The sequence below is a fragment of the Tachyglossus aculeatus genome, chromosome 24 (assembly GCF_015852505.1).
Source record: "Tachyglossus aculeatus isolate mTacAcu1 chromosome 24, mTacAcu1.pri, whole genome shotgun sequence".
Taxonomy (NCBI): domain Eukaryota; kingdom Metazoa; phylum Chordata; class Mammalia; order Monotremata; family Tachyglossidae; genus Tachyglossus; species Tachyglossus aculeatus.
Window position 1 is genome coordinate 6,392,077 of NC_052089.1, and position 24,929 is coordinate 6,417,005.

The 24,929-nt window shown below is 49.1% G+C and overlaps 1 protein-coding gene across 1 annotated transcript in view; it reads right to left on the reverse strand.

Annotated features, from left to right (window-relative positions):
• The window catches only part of ZYG11B (zyg-11 family member B, cell cycle regulator), a 48,400-nt gene extending 25,926 nt beyond the window's left edge, over positions 1-22,474 (reverse strand). The window contains exons 1-2 of the mRNA XM_038766340.1: positions 22,376-22,474; positions 12,986-13,740 (exon numbers count right to left, since the gene is read on the reverse strand). Of these exons, the coding sequence (XP_038622268.1) occupies positions 12,986-13,740; positions 22,376-22,388 (768 nt within the window). The 5' untranslated portion in view covers positions 22,389-22,474. The remainder of the gene's footprint in view (positions 1-12,985; positions 13,741-22,375) is intronic.
• Positions 22,475-24,929: the final 2,455 nt, after the last annotated feature.

The window sequence follows — 24,929 nt, forward strand, 5'->3', positions numbered from 1 at the left end:
TTGGGCTCGCCAGTTAAGCCCAGCCTTTCAATGCACCGATTTACTTGAGTGTCCTTGGAATGGTCCCCTTCAGGTGTGGGAATGGAAGAGAAGAGAAGGAAGCTAAGGCGAGGAATTCTTTAATCAAGGCGAGGGAACTTTGGGTTGGGGAGGGAAGGAAGCAAGGCCCAGTGGAAACAGCAGGAGACTGGGAGTTGGGAGACCTAAGTTCTGACCCCTGGCTCCACCATTTTCCTGCTCTGGGGTCTTGGGCAGCCTAACATTTCTGGGCCTCAGTTTCCTCATCTATAAAATGGGGAGAAAAATATCCACTCTCCCCCCCTCAGTAGCCCATGAGGCCCTCGTGGGACAGGAACAGAGTCCAACCATAATAATAATAATAATAGTGGCATTTGTTAAGCGCTTACTATTTGCAAAGCACTGTTTTAAGCGCTGGGGGGGATGCAAGGTGATCAGGTTGTCCCACTTGGGGCTCACAGCCTTAATCCCCATTTGACAGATGAGGGAACTGAGGCACAGAGAAGTTAAGTGGCTTGCCCAAGGTCACACAAGTAGCAGAGTCGGGATTAGAACCCATGACCTCTGACTCTCAAACCCGGGGTCTTTCTGCTGAGCCACACTGCTTCTCCTCTGGGCTAGGTAATAATAATAGTAATAATTGCATTTATTAAGCGCTTACTATGTGCAAAGCACTGTTCTGAGCATTGGGGAGGTTACAAGGTGATCAGGTTGTCCCACGGGAGGCTCACAGTCTTCATCCCCATTTTCCAGATGAGGGAACTGAAGCCCAGAGAAGTGAAGTGACTGGCCAAGGTCACACAGCTGACAATCGGCGGAGCCGGGATTTGAACCCATGACCTCTGATTCCCAAGCCCGGGCTCTTTCCACTGAGCCACGCTGCTTCTCTGGTATGTGCTAAGCACATGGTGAGTGCTTTATAAATACCATCATTACAACTACTAGTGACACGATCAAATGACCTCCTGGGTCCTGCACTGAGACTGAAATGGACGTTTGCACGAGGCCTCTGTGGGTGAAAAGAATCCTGAATTTGACCAAATACTCCTACGATCCAGCACTTAGAACAGTGTTTTGCACATAGTAAGCGCTTAACAAATACCATCATTACTATTATTAAAGTCTGCCATCTTCCCCTCATTCAGTTACCCACTTAAACCATCGAAACTGCCAGAGCCCAGTCTCGCGTGGCTCAGTGGAAAGAGCCCGGGCTTGGCAGTCAAAGGTCACGGGTTCTAATCCCACCTCCGCCACATGTCAGCAATGTGACTTTGGGCAAGTCCATTCATTCATTCAATCGTATTTATTGAGCGCTTACTGTGTGCAGAGCACTGCACTAAGCGCTTGGGAAGTACAAGTTGGCAACATACAGAGACGGTCCCTACCCAACAGTGGGCTCACAGTCTAGAAGGGGGAGACAGAGAACAAAACAAAACATACTAACAAAATAAAATAAATAGAATAAATATGTACAAGTAAAATAAATAGAGTAATAAATCCGTACAAACATATACATATATATATATATATATAGGTGCTGTGGGGAAGGGAAGGAGGTAAAATGGGGGGGATGGAGAGGGGGAGGAGGGGGTGGGCCTCAGTTCCCTCATCTATACAATGGGGATAAAGACTCTGAGCCCCCCTTGGGACAACCCAATCACCTTGTAACCTCCCCAGTGTTTAGAACAGTGCTTGGCACATAGTAAGCACTTAATAAATGCCATTATTATTATTATTATTATTGAGGGGTGCTGCATTGTGAGCTACTGTGGCACCTCTGTGTGGCCATGGACTTCATTGGGGATCCCTGGGCAAAGAACCGCCTCCCTCTTCCTCCTGCCAGGCATCTTGAGAACTTGTGATCGCCCACCACGGAAACCTGAACTCAGGCCGTCAAGTAGAGGAGCCAAGAAATCAGAGACCCGGCGTTCTCAGCCCGGTGACCCTGAGCAAAAAGCTTCACTGTGTTTCGATGTCTTCATCTATAAAATGGAAGTTAAAATCCCTGTTCTCCCTTCCCCTTAGAGCCCCATACGACACACAAGGACTTCTATTGTCTCCCTACCCCAGCGCTTGGTCCCTAAAAGGGCTTAGAGAAGCAGTGTGGCTCAGTGGAAAGAGCCCGGGCTTTGGAGTCCGAGGTCATGGGTTCAACACCCGGCTCCGCCAATTGTCAGCTGTGTGACTTTGGGCAAGTCACTTCACTTCTCAGTTCCCTCATCTGGAAAATGGGGATGAAGACTGGGAGCCCCCCGAGGGACAACTTGATCACTTTGTAACCTCCCCAGTGCTTACAACAGTGCTTTGCACATAGTAAGCGCTTAATAAATGCCATTATTATTATCATTATTATTAACAAACTCCCCAATCACCACCGTCATTAGAGCCAGGCTTTAGCTCACTAGAGAAGTCTTAGTGGGTTGGGTTGGAGGTAGACTGTACCCTCCCCAACTATCAGATTTGGTCTGATACCTTTCCATTCCTCTGACTTACTTTAGATTCTTATCTGTCCGTGCTCAGGCTAGAATTTATTTCTCTTCTCTAGGTTGTCTGTCCTCGCCCTCCACAATTGTGGGTCCTATATGGGGTGGGACTGCGTCTGAATTTGCTTATTTTTTGATTGACCCCAGTGTTCCCCACAGTGCTCAACACAAAGCACACAATTGGAAAGTACCACGGCAACCACTGGGGGGGAGGGGGGAGGAGGAGGAGGAGGAGAAGGAGAAGGAGGAGAAGAAGGAAGAGGAAAAGGAGGAGGAAGAGGAGGAGGAAGAAGAGGAGGAGGAGGAGGAGGAGGAGAAGAAAGAGAGGAAGAAGAGGAAGAAGAGCAAGAAGGAGGAGAAAGAAGGAGAAGAAAAGAGGAAGAAGAAAGAAGGAGAAGGAGAAGAAAGAAGGAAGAAGAAGAAGGAGAAGAAGGAGAAGGAGAAGAGGAAGAAGGAGTAGAAGGAGAAGAAAGAAGAAGAAGAAGAAGAAGAAGAAGAAGAAGAAGAAGAAGAAAAGAAGAAAGAAAGAAGAAGAAGAAGAAGAAGAAGAAGAAGAAGAAGAAGAAGAAGAAGAAGAAGAAGAAGAAGAAGAAAGAAGGAGGAGAAGGAGAAGAAGGAAAGGAAGAAGAAGAAGAAGAAGGAGGAGGAGGAGGAGGAGGAGGACGAGGAGGAGGAGGAGGAGGAGGAGGAGGAGGGGGAGGAGGAGGAGGAGGAGGGGGAGGAGGAGGAGGAGGAGGAGAAGAAGAAGAAGAAGGAGGAGGAGAAGGAGAAGAAGTATTTGTTAAGCACTTACTATGTGCCAAGCTCTGTTCTAGCTCTGGGGCAGATATAGGGTAATCACGTTGTCCCACATAGGGCTCACACTTTTAATCCCCATTTTACAGATGAGGTAAGTGAGGCACAGAGAAGTCAAGTGACTTGCCCAAGGTCACACAGCGGACAAGTGGCGGAGCCGGTTAGAACCCATGTCCTCTGACTCCCAAGCCCGGGCTCTTTCCGCTAAGCCACACTATGTATAGTTTGAACACACACGAACAGAGCGTATTTCATGAGGACTAATGGTTTGAAATGCCTCACTCTGGGGGTCCTACATAATCCAACTGGGGGAGGGCCATGGTGCCACAGAGTAATAATAATAATAATACTAATGATAGCATTTATTAAGTGCTTACTATGTGCAAAGCACTGTTCAAAGCGCTGGGGAGGTTACAATAATAATAATACTAATGATGACACTTATTAAGCGCTTACTATGTACAAAGCACTGTTCTAAGTGCTGGGGCGATTACAAGGTGATCAGGTTGTCCCACGGGGGGCTCCCAGTCTTCATCCCCATTTTACAGATGAGGGAACTGAGGCACAGAGAAGTGAAGTGACTGGCCCGAAGTCACACAGCTGACAATTGGCGGAGCCGGAATTTGAACCCCTGACCTCTGACTCCAAAGCCCGGGCTCTTTCCATTGAGCCACGCTGCTTCTCCAAGGTCATCAGGTTGTCCCCCTGGGGGGCTCACAGTCTTCATCCCCACTGTTGGGTAGGGACCGTCTCTATATGTTGCCAGCTTGTACTTCCCAAGCGCTTAGTACAGTGCTCTGCACACAGTAAGCGCTCAATAAATACGATTGAATGACTGAATGAATGAATCCCCATCTTCCAGATTCAGGAACCAAGACACAGAGAAGTGAAGTGACTGGCCCAAAGTCACACAGCTGACAAGTGGCGGAGCCGGGACTTGAACCCATGACCTCGGACTCCAAAGCCCGGGCACGCTGCCATTGAGGGTGGCCCCCATCCCCTTGGCTGGCTGTGGGCGGAGGGGGCAATTTAAAGATCCGGACGGCAACCCTGAATCCAGGCCCGGAGAAGTCCGCAGCTGGTAAGCAAAGAGGGTTGAGATTTGAACCCATGACCTCTGACTGAGGTCTTTTCCATTGAGCCACGCTGCTTCTCTAGTCCCTGCCTTCAAGGAGCTTACAATCCAATAAGGGAAATTAACACAAATTGCTACGGCGGGGAGCGCGTCTGCCGTTCTGCGGCGCCGTACTTTCCCGAGCGCTTAGTAGAATGCTCTGCCCCCGGGGAATGCCACTGATCGATGAAGGCCTGCAATCAATCGACGGTATTTACGGAGAGCTGACAAGGTGCAGAGCACTGTACTAAGCGCTTGGGAGAGCAGATTACAACAGCCCATCTGCTTGGCCAGCCCCGGCTCTCTGCAAGGACCGGCTTGTACGGAAGAGCTGGATCGAACGAAAGTTCCGGGAGATGATCCAATCCTACAGTCGGGACACAGAGCGGGATGGCAGTGTGACCTCGCGGAAAGAGTCTGGGCCGGGAATTCAGAGGACCTGGGTTCTAATCCCCAAACCGCCACTTTATCGGGGCAAGTCGCTTCACATCCCCGGATCTCGGTTTCCTCCTCTGTAAAATGGGGCCAAAATTCCCCCTTCTAGACTGTGAGCCCGTTGTTGGGTAGGGACCGTCTCTATATGTTGCCTACTTGGACTTCCCAAGCGCTTAGTACAGTGCTTTGCACACAGTAAGTGCTCAATAAATATGATTGAAAGAAAAAGAAAAAAAGAAAGGAGAGTAGATTACAACAGCCCATCTGCTTGGCCAGCCCCGGCTCTCTGCAAAGACCGGCTTGTACGGAAGAGCTGGATCGAACGAAAGTTCCGGGAGATGATCCAATCCTACAGTCGGGAAACAGAGCGGGATGGAAGTGTGACCTCACAGAAAGAGTCTGGGCCGGGAATTCAGAGGACCTGGGTTCTAATCCACAATCCGCCATTTTACCGGGGCAAATCACTTCACATCCCCGGATCTCAGTTTCCTCCTCTGTAAAATGGGGCCAAAATTCCCCCTTCTAGACTGTGAGCCTGTTGTTGGGTAGGGACCGTCTCTATATGTCGCCGACTTGGACTTCCCAAGCGCTTAGTACAGTGCTCTGCACACAGTAAGCGCTCAATAAATACGACAATGAATGAATGAATGTTCTCTCTCCCTCTTAGACAGGGAACGCCACGTGGGACAGGGACCGTATCCGACACGATTATCTCATAGCTACCCCAGCTCTCTGTAATAATAATAATAATTATTATTATTATTATGGTATTTATTAAGCACTTACTATGTGCAAAGCACTGTTCTTGTACTGTGCTAGACTCCGAGTGCTTAATAAACACCACATTGGCTGCTGTGGGAACCCAGGCAAGTTGCTTCACTTCTCCGGGCCCGTTACCAGGAGAAGCAGCGTGGCTCAGTGGAAAGAGCCCGGGCTTGGGAGTCAGAGGTCATGGGTTCTAATCCCGACTCCGCCCCATGTCTGCCCTGTGACCTTGGACAAGTCACTTAATTTCTCTATGTCTCGGTTATCTCATCTGTAAAATGGGGACCAAGACTGGGAGCCCCATGTGGGACAACCTGATTACCCTGTAAGAGTAATAATAATAATAATGATGGCATTTATTAAGCGCTTACTATGTGCAAGGCACTGTTCTAAGTGCTGGGGAGGTTACAAGGTGATCGGGTTGCCCCACGGTGGGGCTCACAGTCTTCATCCCCATTTTCCAGATGAGGGAACTGAGGCCCAGAGAAGTGAAGTGACTTGCTCAAAGTCACCCAGCTGACAAGCGGTGGAGCCGGGATTTGAACCCATGACCTCTGACTCCCAAGCCCGGGCTCTTACCACTGAGCCACGCTGCTTCTCTATATCCCCCCAAGCGCTTAGAACAGTGCTTGGCACAGAGTAAGGGCTTAACCGCTGTTGGGTAGGGACCGTCTCTATATGTTGCCAACTTGTACTTCCCAAGCACTTAGTACAGCGCTCTGCACACAGTAAGCGCTCAATAAATACAACTGAATGAATGGATGAATGAACACAAGCCATTATTATTATTATTATTATTACCTCACCTGTAAAATGGGAGATTAAGACTGTGAGCCCCATGTGTGATGGGGACTCTGTCCAACCGGATTAGCTTGTATCTGCCCTGGCGCTTTTTACAGCACCTGTATATATGTATATATGTTTGTACGTGTTTATTACTCTATTTATTTTATTTGTACATATTTATTCCATTTATTTTATTTTGTTAATATGTTTTGTTTTGTTCTGTCTCCCCCTTCTAGACTGTGAGCCCACTGTTGGGTAGGGACCGTCTCTATATGTTGCCAACTTGGACTTCCCAAGCACTTAGTACAGTGCTCTGCACACAGGAAGCGCTCAATAAATACAATTGAATGAATGAATGAATGAATGAATGAATGTTGGGTAGGGACCGTCTCTAGATGTTGCCAACTTGGCGCTCAATAAATACAACTGAATGAATGAATGAATGAACAGTGCTTGGCCCACAGTCACTGCTTAACAATTACCCTAATTATTATTAGCACAGTTTACCTAGCTGTGAATCTAAGAGTTGGAGAAACCTCGTCCCACGCGACTGCCGTGCGGAAGTGGCGGGGCTGGATTCTGTGGAGACCACGGGCCACTCGGGGAATGCCGTCCCGTCCCTCCGCACTCGGCCGCCGTCCCTCGCACCAGGGGCCGGACGGTGCCCAGCGTCCTCACGGCCCCAACTTGAGCACATTGCGGCCGCGTGCTGCGGCGGCGCAGTTCATTGGGGGGATTCAGGGGCCCCAAAAGGCTTCTTAAATACCTCATCCCACCTCCCCGGCTCCTTAGCCATCTTTGGGTCCAAGGCGCCAGGTCGCTGACTCCTCGTCTAAGGCGGTCCGGCCGGCGGTGGCGACTGGATTGCTTCATTCATTCGTATTTACAGAGCGCTTACTGTGTGCAGAGCACTGTACTAAGCACTTGGGAAGTACAAGTGGGCAACAATCGATAAATACACTTCATAGTAACGTGCCGAGTGCTGTACTAAGCACCGGGATCCGTACAGGTTAGGTTGGACACAATCCCTGTCTCCCATGGGGCTCACGCTCTTAACCCCTATTTTCCAGGTGAGGTAACTGAGATGTGAAGTGACAAGCCCCGGGTCACGCAGTAGACACGGGGTGGAGTCACGATTAGAACCCAGGCCCGCGCTAGATCCACTAAGCCGTATCTTAAGCATCCCAACCCCAGCGATCCGGCCTGCCAAAGGCGGCTGTATTCCAAAGCTCCAATTAGAACAAAATTCAGAGAGAAACAAAGGGTAACAGGAACACAGGTCCAATATGGAAGCGAGGCAGGCGAAGCACAGCACTGAATAATAATAATAATAATGGCATTTATTAAGCGCTTACTATCTGCCAAGCACTGTTCTAAGCACTGGGGAGGTTACAAGGTGATCAGGTTGTCCCCCGGGGGGCTCCCAGTCTTCATCCCCATTTTCCAGATGAGGTCACTGAGGCCCAGAGAAGTGAAGTGTCTTGCCCAAAGTCACACAGCTGACAGTTGGCAGAGCAGGGATTTGAACCCGTGACCTCTGACTCCAAAGCCCGGGCTCTTTCCACTGAGCCACGCTGCTTCTCTGACTGTAGCAGAAGCAGCTTGGCGTAACCTTGCGTCCACCCCTGCACTTAGTACGGTACCTGGCGCATAGTAAGCACTTAACAAATACCACAATCATTATTATTATTGTGCGCTTAACAAATACCACAACCATTATTATTACCGTATTGCTACAGGTTTCTCACGTGAGCTTGAAATGCTCGCCAGCCCAGCTTGGCCAGTAAGTACTGCCTGTTTCTCCCTCTAGACTGTAAGCACACTGCCGACTTGTACTTCCCAAGCGCTTAGTACAGTGCTCTGCACACAGTAAGCGCTCAATAAATACGATTGATTGATTGAATGTGGGCAGGGAATATGTCTACCAACGCTGGTATATCGAATGCTTAGGACAGTGCTCTTCACACATGTGCTCAATAAATACTGTGGGGGGAAAAAAGGGGGGAAAGGGGATAAATAGTAAGGGAGCAAGGGAGAGGAAGCAGACAGTCCTGGTTCATTTGGGATTTGAGAAGCAGCGTGGCTCAGTGGAAAGAGCGCCGGCTTTGGAGTCAGAGGTCATGGGTTCAAATCCTGGCTCAGCCAATTGTCAGCTGTGTGACTTTGGGCAAGTCACTTCACTTCTCTGGGCCTCAGTTTCCTCATCTGTAAAATGGGGATTAAGACTGTGAGCCCCCCGTGGGACAACCTGATCTCCTTGTAACCTCCCCAGCGCTTAGAATAGTGCTTTGCACATAGTAAGCGCTTAATAAATTCCATCATCATCATCATTTGGGGGTCCTTCAGTCTGGACCAAGCCCCATCGGCCCCGAGACTTGGTTCTCTCCAGAGGGGTGGGAAGGGAAGGGGGTCTTCTCGACCAGACAACCCACTCCCCCTAACCAATCAATCAATCAATCATATTTATTGAGCGCTTACTGTGTGCAGAGCACTGTACTAAGCACTTGGGAAGTACATGTTGGCAACACCTAGAGACGGTCCCTACCCAACAGTGGGCTCACAGTCTAGAAGGGGGGGACAGAGAACAAAACAAAACAAATTAACAAAATAAAATAGAATAGATATGTATAAGTAAAATAAATCAATAAATAGAGTAACAAATCCGTACAAACATATATACATATACACAGGTGCTGCGGGGAAGGGAAGGAGGTAAGGCGGGGGGGATAGAGACCACGTCCTGGCTCTGTCAAAGCTTGGGGGAGGAATCAATCAATCAATTGCATTTATTGAGTGCTTACCATGTGCAGAGCACTGTACTAAGCGCTTGGGAAGTACAAGTTGACAACATATAGAGACGGTCCCTACCCAACAGTGGGCTCACAGTCTAGAAGGGGGAGACAGAGCACAAAACCAAACATACTAAAAAAATAAAATAAATAGAATAGATATGTACAAGTAAAATAAATCAATAGAGTAATCAATCAATCAATCGTATTTATTCAGCGCTTACTGTGTGCAGAGCACTGGACTAAGCGCTTGGGAAGTACAAGTTGGCAACATATAGAGACAGTGCCTACCCAACAGTGGGCTCACAGTCTAGAAACAGCACCTGTATATATGTATATATGTTTGTACGGATTTATTACTCTATTGATTTATTTTACTTGTACATATCTATTCTATTGATTTTATTTTGTTAATGCGTTTTGTGTTGTTGTCTGTCTCCTCCTTCTAGACTGTGAGCCCACTGTTGGGTAGGGACCGTCTCTATATGTTGCCAACTTGTACTCCCCAAGCGCTTAGTACAGTGCTCTGCACACAGTAAGTGCTCAATAAATACGATTGAATGAATGATATATATATGTATATATGTTTGTACATATTTATTACCCTATTTATTTATTTATTTTACTTGTACATATCTATTCTATTTATTTTCTTTTGTTAATATGTTTGGTTTTGTTCTCTGTCTCCCCCTTCTAGACTGTGAGCCCGCTGTTGGGTAGGGACCGTCTCTATATGTTGCCAACTTGTACTTCCCAAGCGCTTAGTACAGTGCTCTGCACACAGTAAGCGCTCAATAAATACGATTGAATGAATGATATATATATATGTATATATGTTTGTACATATTTATTACCCTATTTATTTATTTATTTTACTTGTACATATCTATTCTATTTATTTTCTTTTGTTAATATGTTTGGTTTTGTTCTCTGTCTCCCCCTTCTAGACTGTGAGCCCACTGTTGGGTAGGGGCCGTCTATACATGTTGCCAACTTGTACTTCCCTAGTGCTTAGTACAGTGCTCTGCACACAGTAAACGCTCAATAAATGCGATTGATTGATTGATTGAAGGAGGTAAGGTGGTGGGGGGCGGGGGGGGGGGGGGGGTGGAGACCACGTCCTGGCTCTGTCAAAGCGTGTGGGAGGAAGAGGAGGAGGAGACTGGGACAAGAGTGAGAAACAGCAAGGGATACCCGTGGCACCCAGAGAGGGCATGGAGGGCACGCGTCCAGCCTCTGCGGGAACAACGAGCAGCTGGTGAAAGCGACGGAGAGTCAGAGGCTGCCCGTCCCGTCGGCGGGCCAAGGGCACCGCAGCCGGATGCCCCGTCAGACGGCTGGAATTGCCACAGCTGGGGAGGAGGTGGGTTCCCTGCCCAGAGGAAAAGATTGCCAGGGAGGCTGGCAAACGAAACTGCCGGGACTTCCACCCGACGAGAGAGGGTCTGTCCAGGAAATCGAAAGGATCCGCGTTCTAATCATTCATTCATTCACTCATTCAAATGTATTTATTTATTATTATTTATTTATTATTATAATCCCTCCGGCCCCGTGCCCGCTGGGGGATCACTCCTCCGTGCCTCGGTTCCCTCGTTTGTAAAACGGGGGTTACAAGAGTGAGCTCTCCGTGCCTCAGTTCCCTTGCTTGTAAAACGGGGTGGGGGGGGTCATGGGAGTCAGCCCCACGTGGGACCTGGGCTGGGTCCAAACTGATCGGCTTGTATCCACCCCGGCGCTTAGTACGTTCATTCATTCAATTGCATTTAGTGAGCGCTTACCGCATGCGGAGCACTGTGCTAAGAGCTTGAGAAAATACGAGGCAATAAACCGTGACATTCCCTGCCCACGACGAGCTCACAGTGCAGGCCCACTCTGGGACTCGGTTCCCTCATCTGCAAAATGGGCTTTGCACACCTGTTCTCCTTTCTACCTAGATTGTGAGCCCTGTGGCCTGATTATCTTGCATCCAGTCCAGTGCTCAGTAATAATAATAATAATGGCATTTATTAAGCACTTACTACGTGCAAAGCACTGTTCTAAGCGCTGGAGTGAGCTCTTAAAAACCATTACTACTACATAAACATTCTTATACTCCATTATTTCCCCCCATCTCTGATCTATTTTCATTCATTCACTCAATCGTATTTATTGAGCGCTGTACTAAACGCTTGGGAGAGCCCAATACAACAATGAACAGATGCATTCCCTGCCCACAACGAGCTTACAGTCTAGCGGGGTGGAGACACACATTAATAGAAAGAAATTTCTTGACTGCTAGGTCCTTGTGGGCAGGGATCGTGACGACTGGCTCTGTTGTACTGCGCTCTCCCAAGCGCTTAGTTGAGCGCTCTGCATTCAGTAAGCGCTCCGTAAATCCAAGCCACTGGGCGTCAAGGGGCCGACAGGAAGGGAAAAGTCTCCAGACCGTCCCTCTGCTCAACTGCAAGCTCATTACGGGCAGAGAACCCTCTCGAGCGCTTACTACAGTGCTCAGCACGTAGTGAACGCTCAATAAATACCAGCGTGGCTCAGTGGAAAGAACACGGCCTTTGGACTCAGAGGTCATGGGTTCAAACCCCGGCTCCGCCAACCGTCAGCTGCGTGACTTTGGGCAAGTCTCTTCACTTCTCTGTGCCTCTGTTACCTTATCTGTAAAATGGGAATTAAAACTGTGAGCCCCCCGTGGGACCACCTGATCACCTTGTAACCTCCCCAGCGCTTAGAACAGTGCTTGGCACACAGTAATACCGTCGTTATTATTATTATTATTCTCTGGGCCTCAGTTCCCTCATCTGTAAAATGGGGATGAAAACTGTGAGCCCCCTGTGGGACCACCTGATCACCTTGTCACCTTGCCAGTGCTTGGCACATAGTAAGTGCTTAACAAATACCGTCATTATTATTCTCTGGGCCTCAGTTCCCTCATCTGTAAAATGGGGATGAAAACTGTGAGCCCCCCGTGGGACAACCTGACTGCCTTGGATCATCTACTTCAGCGCTTATAACAGTGCTTGGCACATAGTGCTTAACAAATACCATCATTATTATTATTCTCTGGGCCTCAGTTCTGTCACCTGTAAAATGGGGATGAAGACTGTGAGTCCCCAGTGGGACCACCTTGTAACCTCCCCAGCGCTTAGAACAGTGCTCGGCACATACTAAGTGCTTAACAAATACCGTCATTATTATTCTCTGGGCCTCAGTTCCCTCATCTGTAAAATGGGGATGAAAACTGTGAGCCCCCCGTGGGACAACCTGACTGCCTTGGATCATCTACTTCAGCGCTTAGAACAGTGCTTGGCACATAGTGCTTAACAAATACCATCATTATTATTATTCTCTGGGCCTCAGTTCTGTCACCTGTAAAATGGGGATGAAGACTGTGAGTCCCCAGTGGGACCACCTTGTAACCTCCCCAGCGCTTAGAACAGTGCTCGGCACATACTAAGTGCTTAACAAATACCGTCATTATTATTATTCTCTGGGCCTCAGTTCCCTCATCTGTAAAATGGGGGTGAAAACCGTGAGCCCCCCGTGGGACCACCTGATCGCCTTGGATCATCTACTCCAGTGCTTGGCACATAGGAAGCGCTTAACAAATACCATCGTCATCATTATTATTATTGTTATTACTACTACCACCGACTGATCGACCGACTCTACGCGGGGTCGGCCGCCCCGGTTCCGGTCATGCCCTCGGCTCGGATAACGGCGGGGAGGGGGGGTGGGGGGGGAGACGGAGACCGGTGAGCGGGCCCTCTGGCCGGCGGGGCAGCCGGTCGGAAAAGCGGTTCTCTGACCTTCAGGTGCCCTTCGCCGCTGAGGAACTCCGAGTGGCCCGCGTCGGTGGCGAGCAGGCCCACGAACTGCATGGCCGGCCGCTGCCGGACGAAGGCCTCGACCGCTTTATCGGTCACGTGCTTCCGCCCGGACACGTCGAGCGACAGGAGGGCGGGCAGGACGTCCTTCTGCTCCAGCAGGCGCAGGGCTATGTCCGAGGTGAACTGCTTGTCGTCGGAGATGTCCAGGTGGCTGAGGTGCCGCAGCTCCCGGACCACGTCCAGGATCTGGGAGGTGGTCATCTTCAGGCACTTCAGGTGATGCATGGTCAGGGACTTCAGCCGCCCCTTGCAGGCCAGCAGGGCCGTGAGGTCGGTGACCGAGGTGTTGGAGATGTCCAGGCTCTCCAGCCTGGGCAGCGAGGCCACGTCCGCCAGGTCCTCGTTGTAGAAGAGGACGTTGGTGATGCTCAGGGCCCGCAGGCCGGCCAGCTGGCCGAAGCAGCGCTCGTACGGGTCCTCCAGCGACAGCGTCAGCGAGTTCAGCACCAGGCACTGCAGGTTCCGCTGGATCCACTTGCTGCTGCCCAGCCCGCTGACGATGTCCGTGATGGTGACGTCCGCGTTCACCCCGGTGGCGTCCAGTTCCACCAGCTTGTGGTGGCAGAAGGCTCGGCGGAAGGCCTCGGCGGAGATCTTGGCTCGCCGGATGCAGGCCCGCTTCAGGCGCATCTGGTTGCCCCGGAAGATGCCCACCGTTCCGTCGTTCAGGACCCCTGTGAGGAAGCAGCGAGGCGTAAACCGGGGGGCGGGGGGCGGGGCGGGCGGCCGGCTCCCCGGGACGCCGCCAGCCAGGGCCGGGCGGCTGCCGCGATCGTAACGATGGCGCTTATTAAGCGCTTACCGCGTGCAAAGCACTGTTCTGAGCGCGGGGGGGGATCCGAGCGAGTCAGATTGGGCGCCGTCTCTGTCCCACCTGGGGCTCCCATTTTACAGATGAGGTAAATGAGGCAAAGGGAAGTGAGGTGGCTTGCCCCAGGTCACCCGGAAGATGAGTGGCGGGGCACGATTAGAACCCAGGCCCGTTCTCCATCCGCTACGCCATTTTCATTTCCTCGAACTTACTCTCCCCGGCTCAGACTACAGAGCCCCGCCAACGAGTGCTCAAATACCCTTCATTGAACGCGTAACCAGTCAGCCCAACGCAACTGAGTAATACTAATAATAATATCAATCAATCAATCACATTTATTGAGCGCTTACTGTGTGCAGAGCACTGTACTAAGCGCTTGGGAAGTACAAGTTGGCAACATGTAGAGACGGTCCCTACCCGACAGTGGGCTCACGGTCTAGAAGGGGGAGACAGAGAACAAAACAAAACATATTAACAAAATAAAATAGAATAGATATGAACAAGTAAAATTAATAGAGTAATAAATAATAGTAATAATAATAATAATGATAATAATGGTACTTGTTAAGTGCTTACTATGTGCCAAGCACTGGGATACACACTAGCTAATCAGGTTGGACACCAATGCATGTCCCATATGGGAGCTCACAGGCTAAGTAGGAGGGAGTAGGACTGAACCCCCATTTTACAGATGAGGAAACTGAGGCCCAGAGAAGTGAAGTGGCTTGTCAGAGGTATAAGGGAACCTTCGCTTCTCCGCCTTTCTTCCCCGGGTGCAATTTCTGAGGTTTTTTTTCAGGGAAGCAGCGTGGGAAGAGTCGAGCGCTGGGAGTCGGAGGACCTGGGTTCTAATCCTGCATTCACCGCTAGCCTGCGGGGCGACCTTGGGCAAGTCAATTCATTCGGGGGGCCTCAGTTGCCTGAACTGCAAAATGGGGATTCGATCCCTGTCCTCCCTCCTACTCAGACTGCGAGCCTCGCGTGGGACAGGGACTGTGTCCGACCCGATTAACTTGCGTCCACCCCAGTGCTCAGAACAGTGCTTGGCACATAGGAAGCGTGAAACGAATACCGTAACAATTAATTGCCACAGTAAGCGGGTGTGACTCACCCGGAAGGGCAGGCTGCTTCAAGTTTTTCTTTTTCGAAATGCTGGAAGGCCTTTCTGCACTGGTCTGCAAATACGATCTCCAGCCAGGAACACGCGAGGACTTTGCCAAGGGCAGAGTCAAGGTCAAAACCAAGGGCACGCTGGAAACGAACCCGGCTTCCAATCAAAACTACCGATTGTTCCAGGAATCCTGACTTTCATTCATTCAATCGTATTTATTGAGTGCTTACTGTGTGCAGAGCACTGTACTAAGCGCCTCCCCCCTTAAGCCCTGGAGATCAGGATTCCATAGGAGTCTGGGGATGGTTGGGTCTCATAATAATAACGGTGGCATTTGGCAAGCGCTTACTATGTGCAGGGCACTGTTCTAAGCGCTCACGCCCTGTGTGGAGCAGGGACTGTTTCTCTACCCCAGCTCTTGGAATACTGCTTGGCACATAGTCAGTAGCACAATGGTCATACAGGAAATATAGGCCAAGGTAGCCAAGATCGATCAGTCAATCAACCCTATTTACTGAACACTCACTGAGGGACGAGCACTGTCTAAACTCTTGGGAGAGTAAAATGCTACAGTCGATCAGTTGCACTTATTGAGCGCCTACCGTGTGGAGAGACTAGTGTTAGGTACATTCACCGCCCACAGTGAACTTTCTCTGGAGGATCCAGATGATCAAAAGAAACAGCACGGCCTACCGGATGGAGCCCAGGTCCGGGAGACAGCGGGCCTGGGTTCTAATCCCAGCTTTGCCACTTGTTTGCCGTGTGACCTTGGGAAAGTCACTTCACGTCTCTCAGTTACCTCAGGTGCAAAATGGGGAATACTACTACTACTACTAATGATGGTATTTGTTAAGCGCTTACTATATGCAAAGCACTGTTCTAAGTGCTGGGGGGATACAAGGTGATCAGGTTGTCCCCCACGTGGGGCTCACAGTCTTAATCCCCATTTTCCAGATGAGGTCACTGAGCCCCAGAGAAGTGAAGTGACTTGCCCAAAGTCACCCAGCTGACAGCTGGCGGAGCCGGGATTTGAACCCGTGACCTCTGACTCCAAAGCCCAGGCTCTTTCCACTGAGTCGCGCTGGGTAGATACAAGGTAACCAGGTTGTCCCATGTGGGCTCACAGTCTTAACCCCCATTTTGCAGATGAGGTAACTGAGGCACAGAAGAGTGAAAGTGACTTGCCCAAAGTCACCCAGCTGCCGGGTGGCAGAGCCGGGATTCTGTCTCTCCCCGTTTCAGGCTATACTTCACTCTGCTGCCCGGATCATCTCTGTGCAGAAACGCTCTGGGCATGTCACGCCCCTCCTCAAAAATCTCCATGGCTGCCTGTCAATCTTCGAATCAAGCAAAAACTCCTCGCTATTGGCTTCAAAATTCTCCATCCCCTCGCCCCCTCCTACCTCACCTCCCTTCTCTCCTTCTCCAGCCCAGCCCACTCCCTCCGCTCCTCTGCGGCCGCTCACCTCCTCACCGGGCCTCGTTCTCGCCCGTCCCGCCGTCGACCCCCGGCCCATGTCCTCCCGCTGGCCCGGGATGCCCTCCCCCTGCCCATCCGCCAAGCTAACTCTCTTCCTCCCTTCTAAGCCCTACTGAGAGCTCACCTCCTCCAGACTGAGCCCCCTTTTTCCTCTCCTCCTCCCCACAGCACTTGTATATATATTTGTACAGATTTACTACTATTTATTTTACTTGTACATACTCACCTATTCTATTTATTTTGTTAATGAGGTGCATATAGCCTTAATTCTATTTGTTCTGACGAATGTGACACCTGTCTACATGTTTTGTTTAGTTGTCTGCCTCCCCCAAGACCTCTGACCCTCCCCCTCTCTATCCCCCCCATCTTACCTCCTTCCCTTCCCCACAGCACCTGTATATATGTATATATGTTTGTACATATTTATTACTCTATTTATTTATTTATTTTACTTGTACATATCTGTTCTATTTATTTTATTTTGTTAGTATGTTTGGTTTTGTTCTCTGTCTCCCCCTTTTAGACTGTAAGCCCACTGTTGGGTAGGGACTGTCTCTATATGTTGCCAATTTGTACTTCCCAAGCGCTTAGTACAGTGCTCTGCACACAGTAAGCGCTCAATAAATACGATTGATGATGACTCCAAAGCCCGTGCTCTGGTCCACTGTGCCACGCTGCTTAGTACAGTGCTCTGGTCACAGTGAGCGCTCAATAAACATCACTGATCGACCTCAAACGGCAGTTCCAGTGTGACTCAGACCACGAGCAAAACGTCAAGACCCACGGAGTAAAACCTCAGTGGTGTTTCCTTTTCTACGGGAAGAAAAGGTCATGGGTTCAAATCCCGGCTCCGCCAACTGTCAGCTGTGTGACTCTGGGCGAGTCACTTCTCTTCTCTGGGCCTCAGTTACCTCATCTGGAAAACGGGGATGAAGACTGTCAGCACCACGTGGGACAATCTGATCACCCTGTATCCTCCCCAGTGCTTAGAACAGTGCTTTGCACATAGTAAGCGCTTAACAAATGCCATTATTATTAATATTACTATTAATAATAATAATAATAATAAAAGGGTTACTTGTCTTCTCTAGACTGTAAGCTCCTTGTAGGCCGGGAATGTGTCTACCAACTCAGTTACACTGTTCTCTTCCGGATGCTTAGAGCACACAGTAAGTGCTCAATAAATAAGATGGCTTGCTTTTTTTAAAAAAAGGTATTTGTTAAGCACTTACTAGGTGTCAGATACTGCTCCAAATGCTGCAGAAGATAATAATAATAATAATAATAATGATAGCATTTGTTAAGCGCTTACTATGTGCAAAGCACTGTTCTAAGCGCTGGGGAGGATTCAAGGTGATCAGATTGTCCCACGTGGGGCTCACAGTCTTCATCCCCATTTTCCAGATGAGGGAACTGAGGCCCAGAGAAGTGAAGTGACTTGCCCAAAGTCACACAGCTGACAATTGGCGGAGCCGGGATTGAACCCATGACCTCTGACTCCAAAGCCTGTGCTCTCTTCATTGAGCCACACTGCTTCTCTACAAGTAAATTAGGTTGGACACAGCCCCGTCCCACATGGGGCTCACAGTATAAGCACTCATTTATTCAATTGTATTTCTAGAGCGCTTACTGTGTGCGGAGCACTGTACTAAGCGCTCAGAAAGCACAATTCGGCAACAGATAGAGACGATCCCTACCCAACAGCGGGCTCACGGTCTAGAAGGGGGAGACGGACAACAAAACAAAGCAAGTAGACATCAAAAGTAAGAGGGAGAACTTGGGAACTGAGCCCCCGAGAAGTGAAGTGACTTGCTCAGGGTGACGCAGCAAGCCACTGGCAAAGCCGGGATTAGAACCCAGGTCCTCTGACTGCCAGACTCGTGCTGCTTCAGATACTATTTTGAGCTCCTTATTTTTCCCAGACTGAGCCCCCTTTTTCCTCTTCTCCTCCTCCCCATCGCCCCCCAGGCCTACCTCCATCCCCTCACCACACCACCTGTATATATTTGTACAGATTTATTGCTCTATTTTCCTTGTACATATTTACTACTCTATTTATTTTATTAATGATGTGCATATAGCTATAATTCTATTTATTCTGACCGTTTTGACACCTGTCCACTTGTTTTGTTGCCTGTCTCCCCCTTCTAAACTGTAAACCCGTTGTTGGGTGGGGACCGTCTCTATAGGTTGCCGAGTTGGACTTCCCAATCGCTTAGTCCAGTGCTCTGCGCACGGTAAGTGCTCAATAAATACGATTAAATGAAAGAATAAATGCCGATTATTCCGCTACAGAGGCTCAGAGTGTTGCTTGACCTCTGCATCCCAGGTTGGATGGTTATTCTCTGCTTCTAGACTGTGAGCCCGCTGTTGGGAGGGGACTGTCTCTATAGGTTGCCAACTTGGACTTCCCAAGCGCTTAGTCCAGTGCTTGGCGCACAGTAAGCGCTCAATAAATACGATTAAATGAAAGAATAAATGCCGATTATTCCGCTACAGCAGCTCAGAGGGTTGCCGGACTTCTGCATCTCAGGTTGGATGGTTATTCTCTGCTTCTAGACTGTAAGCCCGCTGTTGGGTAGGGACCGTCTCTCTATGTTGCCACCTTGGACTTCCCAAGTGCTTAGTCCAGCGCTCTGTGCGTGGTAAGCGCTCAAAAAATATGATTAAATGAATGAATAAATGCCGATTATTCCACTACAGCGGCTCAGAGGGTTGCTTGACTTCTGCATCCCAGGTTGGATGGTTATTCTCTGCTTCTAGACTGTGAGCCCGCTGTTGGGCGGGGACCGTCTCTCTATGTTGCCAACTTGGACTTCCCAAGCGCTTAGTACAGTGCTCTGCACACAGTTAGCGCTCAATAAATATGAATGAATGAATGAATGAATGCTCAAACCCTGTACAGGGAAAGCCCAGGAGCCGGGGCCGAATCGAGCCCTCAAGAACCAGAGTTCCCTTGAAACTTTTTAACGATATTGGTGGAGCCTCGATTTTTCCCCTTCGCCAAAGCCCTCCAGAAATCGCACCTCCTCGGGGACAGAGAGAGGGAGCCTTCCTCATCGCATGGCTCGGTGGAAAGAGCCCGGGCTTTGAAGTCGGAGGTCATGGGTTCAAATCCCGGCTCCGCCAACTGTCGGCTGGGTGACTTTGGGCAAGTCACTTCATGTCTCTGGGCCTCAGTTCCCTCATCTGGAAAACGGGGATTAAAACTGTGAGCCCCCCGTGGGAGAGCCTGATCACCTTGTAACCTCCCCAGCGCTTAGAACAGTGCTTGGCACATAGTAAGCGCTTAACAAAGACCATCATTATTATTATTATTCGTTTCTTTTTCCTCGACCCCAACTCTCCCCTCAAGCCTCCCGCGGCAACTGACCCCGGCTCCGCCACTTGTCTGCTGTGTGACCTTGGGCAAGACGCTTCACTTCTTTGTGCCTCCTCGGGAAAATGGGGATCAACAACGGGAGTCCCCCTGTGGGACATGGAACGTTTCCAATCCGATTGGCCCATATCTTCCCCTAAAACTAAGTACGGTGCCTGGCATCCTAGTAAGCAATTAAACGCCATTTTCAAAAACCCAAAAAGCCACAGCCCTAGCTATTCGCCAGCACCTTTAACGCTGCTAAACCAATCCTCACACTCAATTATTTATGCACTCATGTCTGCATCTATCTCTCCTTCATCTGTCTCCCCCCGCTAGACCGTATGTTCCCGGAGGGCAGGAACCGTGTTTCCTAACTTTACCGTACCCCCTGAAGTGCTTCATCTCAAGCTCCGCACCCAGTAGGAGCGTAATAAATACTACCAAACGGGCTTCTAATCCTACTGCCTTTCCTTTCTCAGTCCCAGTTTCCCTAAGAAGCCCAGCCAGCTGAGACCGACAACATGATTTCATCTCGAGTCGGACACTTCCAGTCCAGAGATACAGCGTGGCTGAGAGAAGCAGCGTGCCTCAGTGAGAAAGAGCCCGGGCTTTGGAGCCAGAGGTCATGGGTTCAAATCCCGGCTCCCCACTTGTCAGCTGTGTGACTCTGGGCAAGTCACTTCACTGGGCCTCAGTGACCTCACCTGTAAAATGAGGATGAAGACTGTGAGCCCCCCGTGGGACAAGCTGATCACTCTGTAACCTCCCCAGCGCTTAGAACAGTGTTTTGCACATGGCAAGCGCTAAATAAATGCCATTATTATTATTACTGGAGAAAGGCCAACCTTGGGAGACAGAGGATCTTGGCTCTGTCACTTGCCTGCTGGGTGACCGTGGGCCGGTCACCACTTTTCTGGGCCTCGGTTTCTCTCTGATGTTCTCCCTCCCCTTAGATCCTGAGATCGGACAGGGCCGTGTCCGACTTGGTATCTCATAGAGAAGCAGCGTGGCTCAATGGAAAGAGCCCGGGCTTGGGAGTCGGAGGTCATGGGTTCAAATCGCGGCTCCGCCAACTGTCAGCTGGGTGACTTTGGGCAAGTCACTTCACTTCTCTAGGCCTCAGTTCCCTCATCTGGAAAATGGGGATGAAGATTGTGAGCCCCCCGTGGGACGACCTTATCGCCTTGTAACCTCCCCAGCGCTTAGAACAGTGGTTTGCACCTAGTAAGCGCTTAACAAATGCCATCATCATCATTATTATTACTATCGTATCTACTTTAGTTCCCTTGTTCATTCAGTCAATTGTATTTATTGAGCGCTTACTGTGTGCACAGCACTGTACTAAGCGCTTGGGAAGTACAAGTTGGCAACATATAGAGACGGTCCCTACCCAACAGCGGGGTTCGTTCATATTTACTGAGCACTTACTGCGTGCAGTGCACTATGTGAAGCACTTGGGAGAGCACAGAAGAGTTAGTAAACACATTCCCTGCCCACAGTGAGCTTACGGTCTAGAGGCGGAGACAGACATTGATATAAATAAATAAATGACCATACTTCACACCTGGTAAGCACTTAAATGCCACAGTTATTATCAGGCTGTCTCTATTGGGCATTTCTAAGAAGCAAACTGGATGACCGCACTTTCTTGCACGGAGAAACCATCCCAAGTAACGGGCAATTGTATTTACTGAACGCCTACTGTTGGCAGAACACTATAGTATGTGCTTGGGAGAAGCAGAGAAGCAGCATGGCTCGGTGGAAAGAGCCCAGGCTTGGCAGTCAGGGGTCGTGGGTTCTAATCACTTGTCCGCTGTGTGACTTTGGGCAAGTCACGTCACTTCTCTGGGCCTCAGTTCCCTCATCTGTAAAACGGGGATGAAGACTGTGAGCCCCACGTGGGACAACCTGATCACCCCAGCGTTTAGAACGGTGCTTTGTACATAGTAAGCGCTTAATAAATATCATTAATATTATAGTACAATAGAGTTGGTAGACACATTCCCTGTCCACAGTGAGCTTATAGACTAGAGGGTGGAGACAGACATTAATTGTACTTCCCAAGCGCTTAGTACAGTACAGTACGCGCTCAATAAATACGACTGAATGAATGAATGAATGGAAATAAATGGATATATGTGTAAATGTTGTGGAGCTGAGGGAGGGGCAGATAGAGTGTGCAGCGTGGCTTGGAATCAGAGGTCATGGGTTCAAATCCTGGCTCCACCAACTGTCAGCTGTGTGACTTTGGACAAGTCACTTCAATTCTCTCTGCCTCAGTTACCTCATCTGTAAAATGGGGATTAAGACTGTGAGCCCCCCTTGGGACAACCTGATCACCTTGTAACCTCCCCAGCGTTTAGAACAGTGCTTTGCACATAGTAAGTGCTTAACAAATACCATTAAAAAAAAATCCAAGTCCAGAGGTGACACAGAAGGGAGTGGGGGAGCAGGAAATGAGGCCTCAGTTAGGGAAGGTCACTAGAGTCAGCATTCTGTTGCTGCTAAACTGAACAGAGGATGGGGAGGAAGAGAAGGAATTTTACCGTGATTTGCCATAGTCCGGAGGAGCCGATCAGCCACTTCTTGAGGGAAGGTGCCAGGTTCCTGCAAGCACAAAGTGCCATCTTGTCTTTCGGAACAAAATTTCTCAAGATGAGTGCTCAAGAAATTCAAGCAGATGTCAAGCAGGGAGTAGGGAGAGGCCTCCTCCTGAGGAAAAAGGGAACACCAACCTACAAGTTAGTCTCCTCGGAAAACGGCAGAGTCCGGCAGGCAAAGCGGGATCGGAGCGGCTTAATGGAATCCGGCCCGTTTCTCAAGGAGCCGGGAGAAAAACCGTAACTAACGCCACGGTTCTGAGGGTCAGAAAAGTCGGCTCGAACACTGACCACGATCATATTCCACAATTCTGTCTCGGTAATTTATGGAGGGACTATGTTATTAATAGAACCATATTTTGGAACCGTGGGGTTTTGTTGTTGTTTTTTCAACGACACTTCTCACCCTAGGTTATTCATAAACTAAAGCATCCAAAAGACATTCTGATTTCAATCATTGATTGATTGACTGACTGATTTGGCAACGAGTGGCCAAAGATGGCCGTGAGAAAACGGACGCAGAGCGAGGTAGGAGGATTATTGGTCTGGACAACATTCTCTTAAGGATATAAAAGCTGAAAGCAGCTTCCATAAAGACATAAAACCGGACATTCACACGCAAGGTAGATTTTTATTAAGACCTCGTGTTTCGTTTCACTGCAAGGTGACCTTTAAAGTTCAGAAACTAAGAGCGGTGGAATAAAAAAAAAAGAGAGAGAGAAATAATTAACGGAGAATGGAGCATGAAAATCCAGACAACTTGATCCTGAATTCAGCCTTTTCTTAGACAGCACTTAAAATATGCTTTTTATGAACGCTTCCTACTCATAGAAAAGTGCATTCATTCATTCATTCATTCAATCGTATTTATTGAGCACTTACTGTGTGCAGAGCACTGTACTAAGCGCTTGGGAAGTGCAAGTTGGCAACGTATAGCGATGGTCCCTACCCAACAGCGGGCTCACAGTCTAGAAGGGCATTCTAGACATTCCCCTGGGTTGCCAGAAGCCAGCAACATTAGAGAGAAATGAGCGGTAAAGAACTTGTTCGACTGTATTAACTTGGCTGTGAAACTGTAAGCTTTCCGACTTTCTATTTGGAAGCAGAAAATAGAATCATCTTTTTCACCGCTACGACGGGCAGTTTTCCGGTTCCGGCCTCTAGACTGTCAGCTCCGTGTGGGTAGGGAATCTTCTATTTATTGAGCGCTTGCTATGTGCGGAGCACTGTGTGAATCACTTGGGAGATTTGGGAGACGCATTCCTCGCCTACAATGAGCTTACATTCTACCAATTCTACTGAATTGTCCTCTCCCATGAGCTCTAGACGCTCAATAAATACCACTGAATGGTGGATTCCAGGGCAGTCCTCACTGCGGGCAGTGTGGCCTCGCGAAAAGTGCACGTCCAGGGCATCAGAGGACGAGGGTTCCAATTCTGGCTCTGCCACGGGCCGGCTGTATGACCTCGGGCAAGTCACTTTACCCTGGGCCTCCATTTCCTCACCTGTAAAATGGGGATTCCACCCTTGTTCTCCCTCCTACTACAGACTGTGAGCCCCGTGTGCGACAGAGACTGTATCAGACCTATCTTCTCTCTACCCCACTGCCTGGCAGCGATCGGCCAGAAAGGTGGAAGGAGAACCAGGAGAGGAATGCGTCTGACACCCATTAGATTTGGCAAGAAAGAGGTTGTCGATGACCTTGGAGAGGTCGAGAAAAATTCCAGATACTCATTAGGTGGCCTTACAATTGGATAATAATAATAATAATGTTGGTATTTCTTAAGCGCTTATTCCAGAAACTCATTAAGTGGCCTTACAATTGGATAATAATAATAATAATGTTGGTATTTGTTAAGCGCTTACTATGTGCCAAGCACTGTCCCACGTGGGGCTCACATGCCCGGGAGGTCTCAAACTCTTTCTCCTCTCTCATCTTTCGTCTTACACAGTCATCCTAATCAAAAAATGTTCACATTCAGACATTCAATCGTATTCATTAAGCGCTTATTGTGCACCGAGCACTGTACTAAGCACTTGGGAAAGTACAATACAACAGTTGTGTGGCCATGGGTTCAAATCCCGGCTCCACCAATCGTCAGTTGTGTGACCTTGGGCAAGTCACTTTGCTTCTCTGTGCCTCAGTTACCTCATCTGTAAAATGGGGATTAATCAATCATATTTATTGAGCGCTTACTGTGTGCAGAGCACTGTACTAAGCGCTTGGGAAGTACAAGTTGGCAACATATAGAGACAGTCCCTACCCAACAGTGGGCTCACAGTCTAGAAAGACTGTGAGCCCCCTGTGGGACCACCTGATCACCTTGTATCCCCTCCAGCACTTAGAACAGTGCTTTGCATATAGTAAGCACTTAACAAATGCTATTATTATTATTAACAATAAACAGTGGCATTCCCTGCCCACAATGAGCTCACAGTCTAGTCAGGGCGAGACAGACATCAATACAAATAAAATTACAGGTGTAAGATTCTTATATAT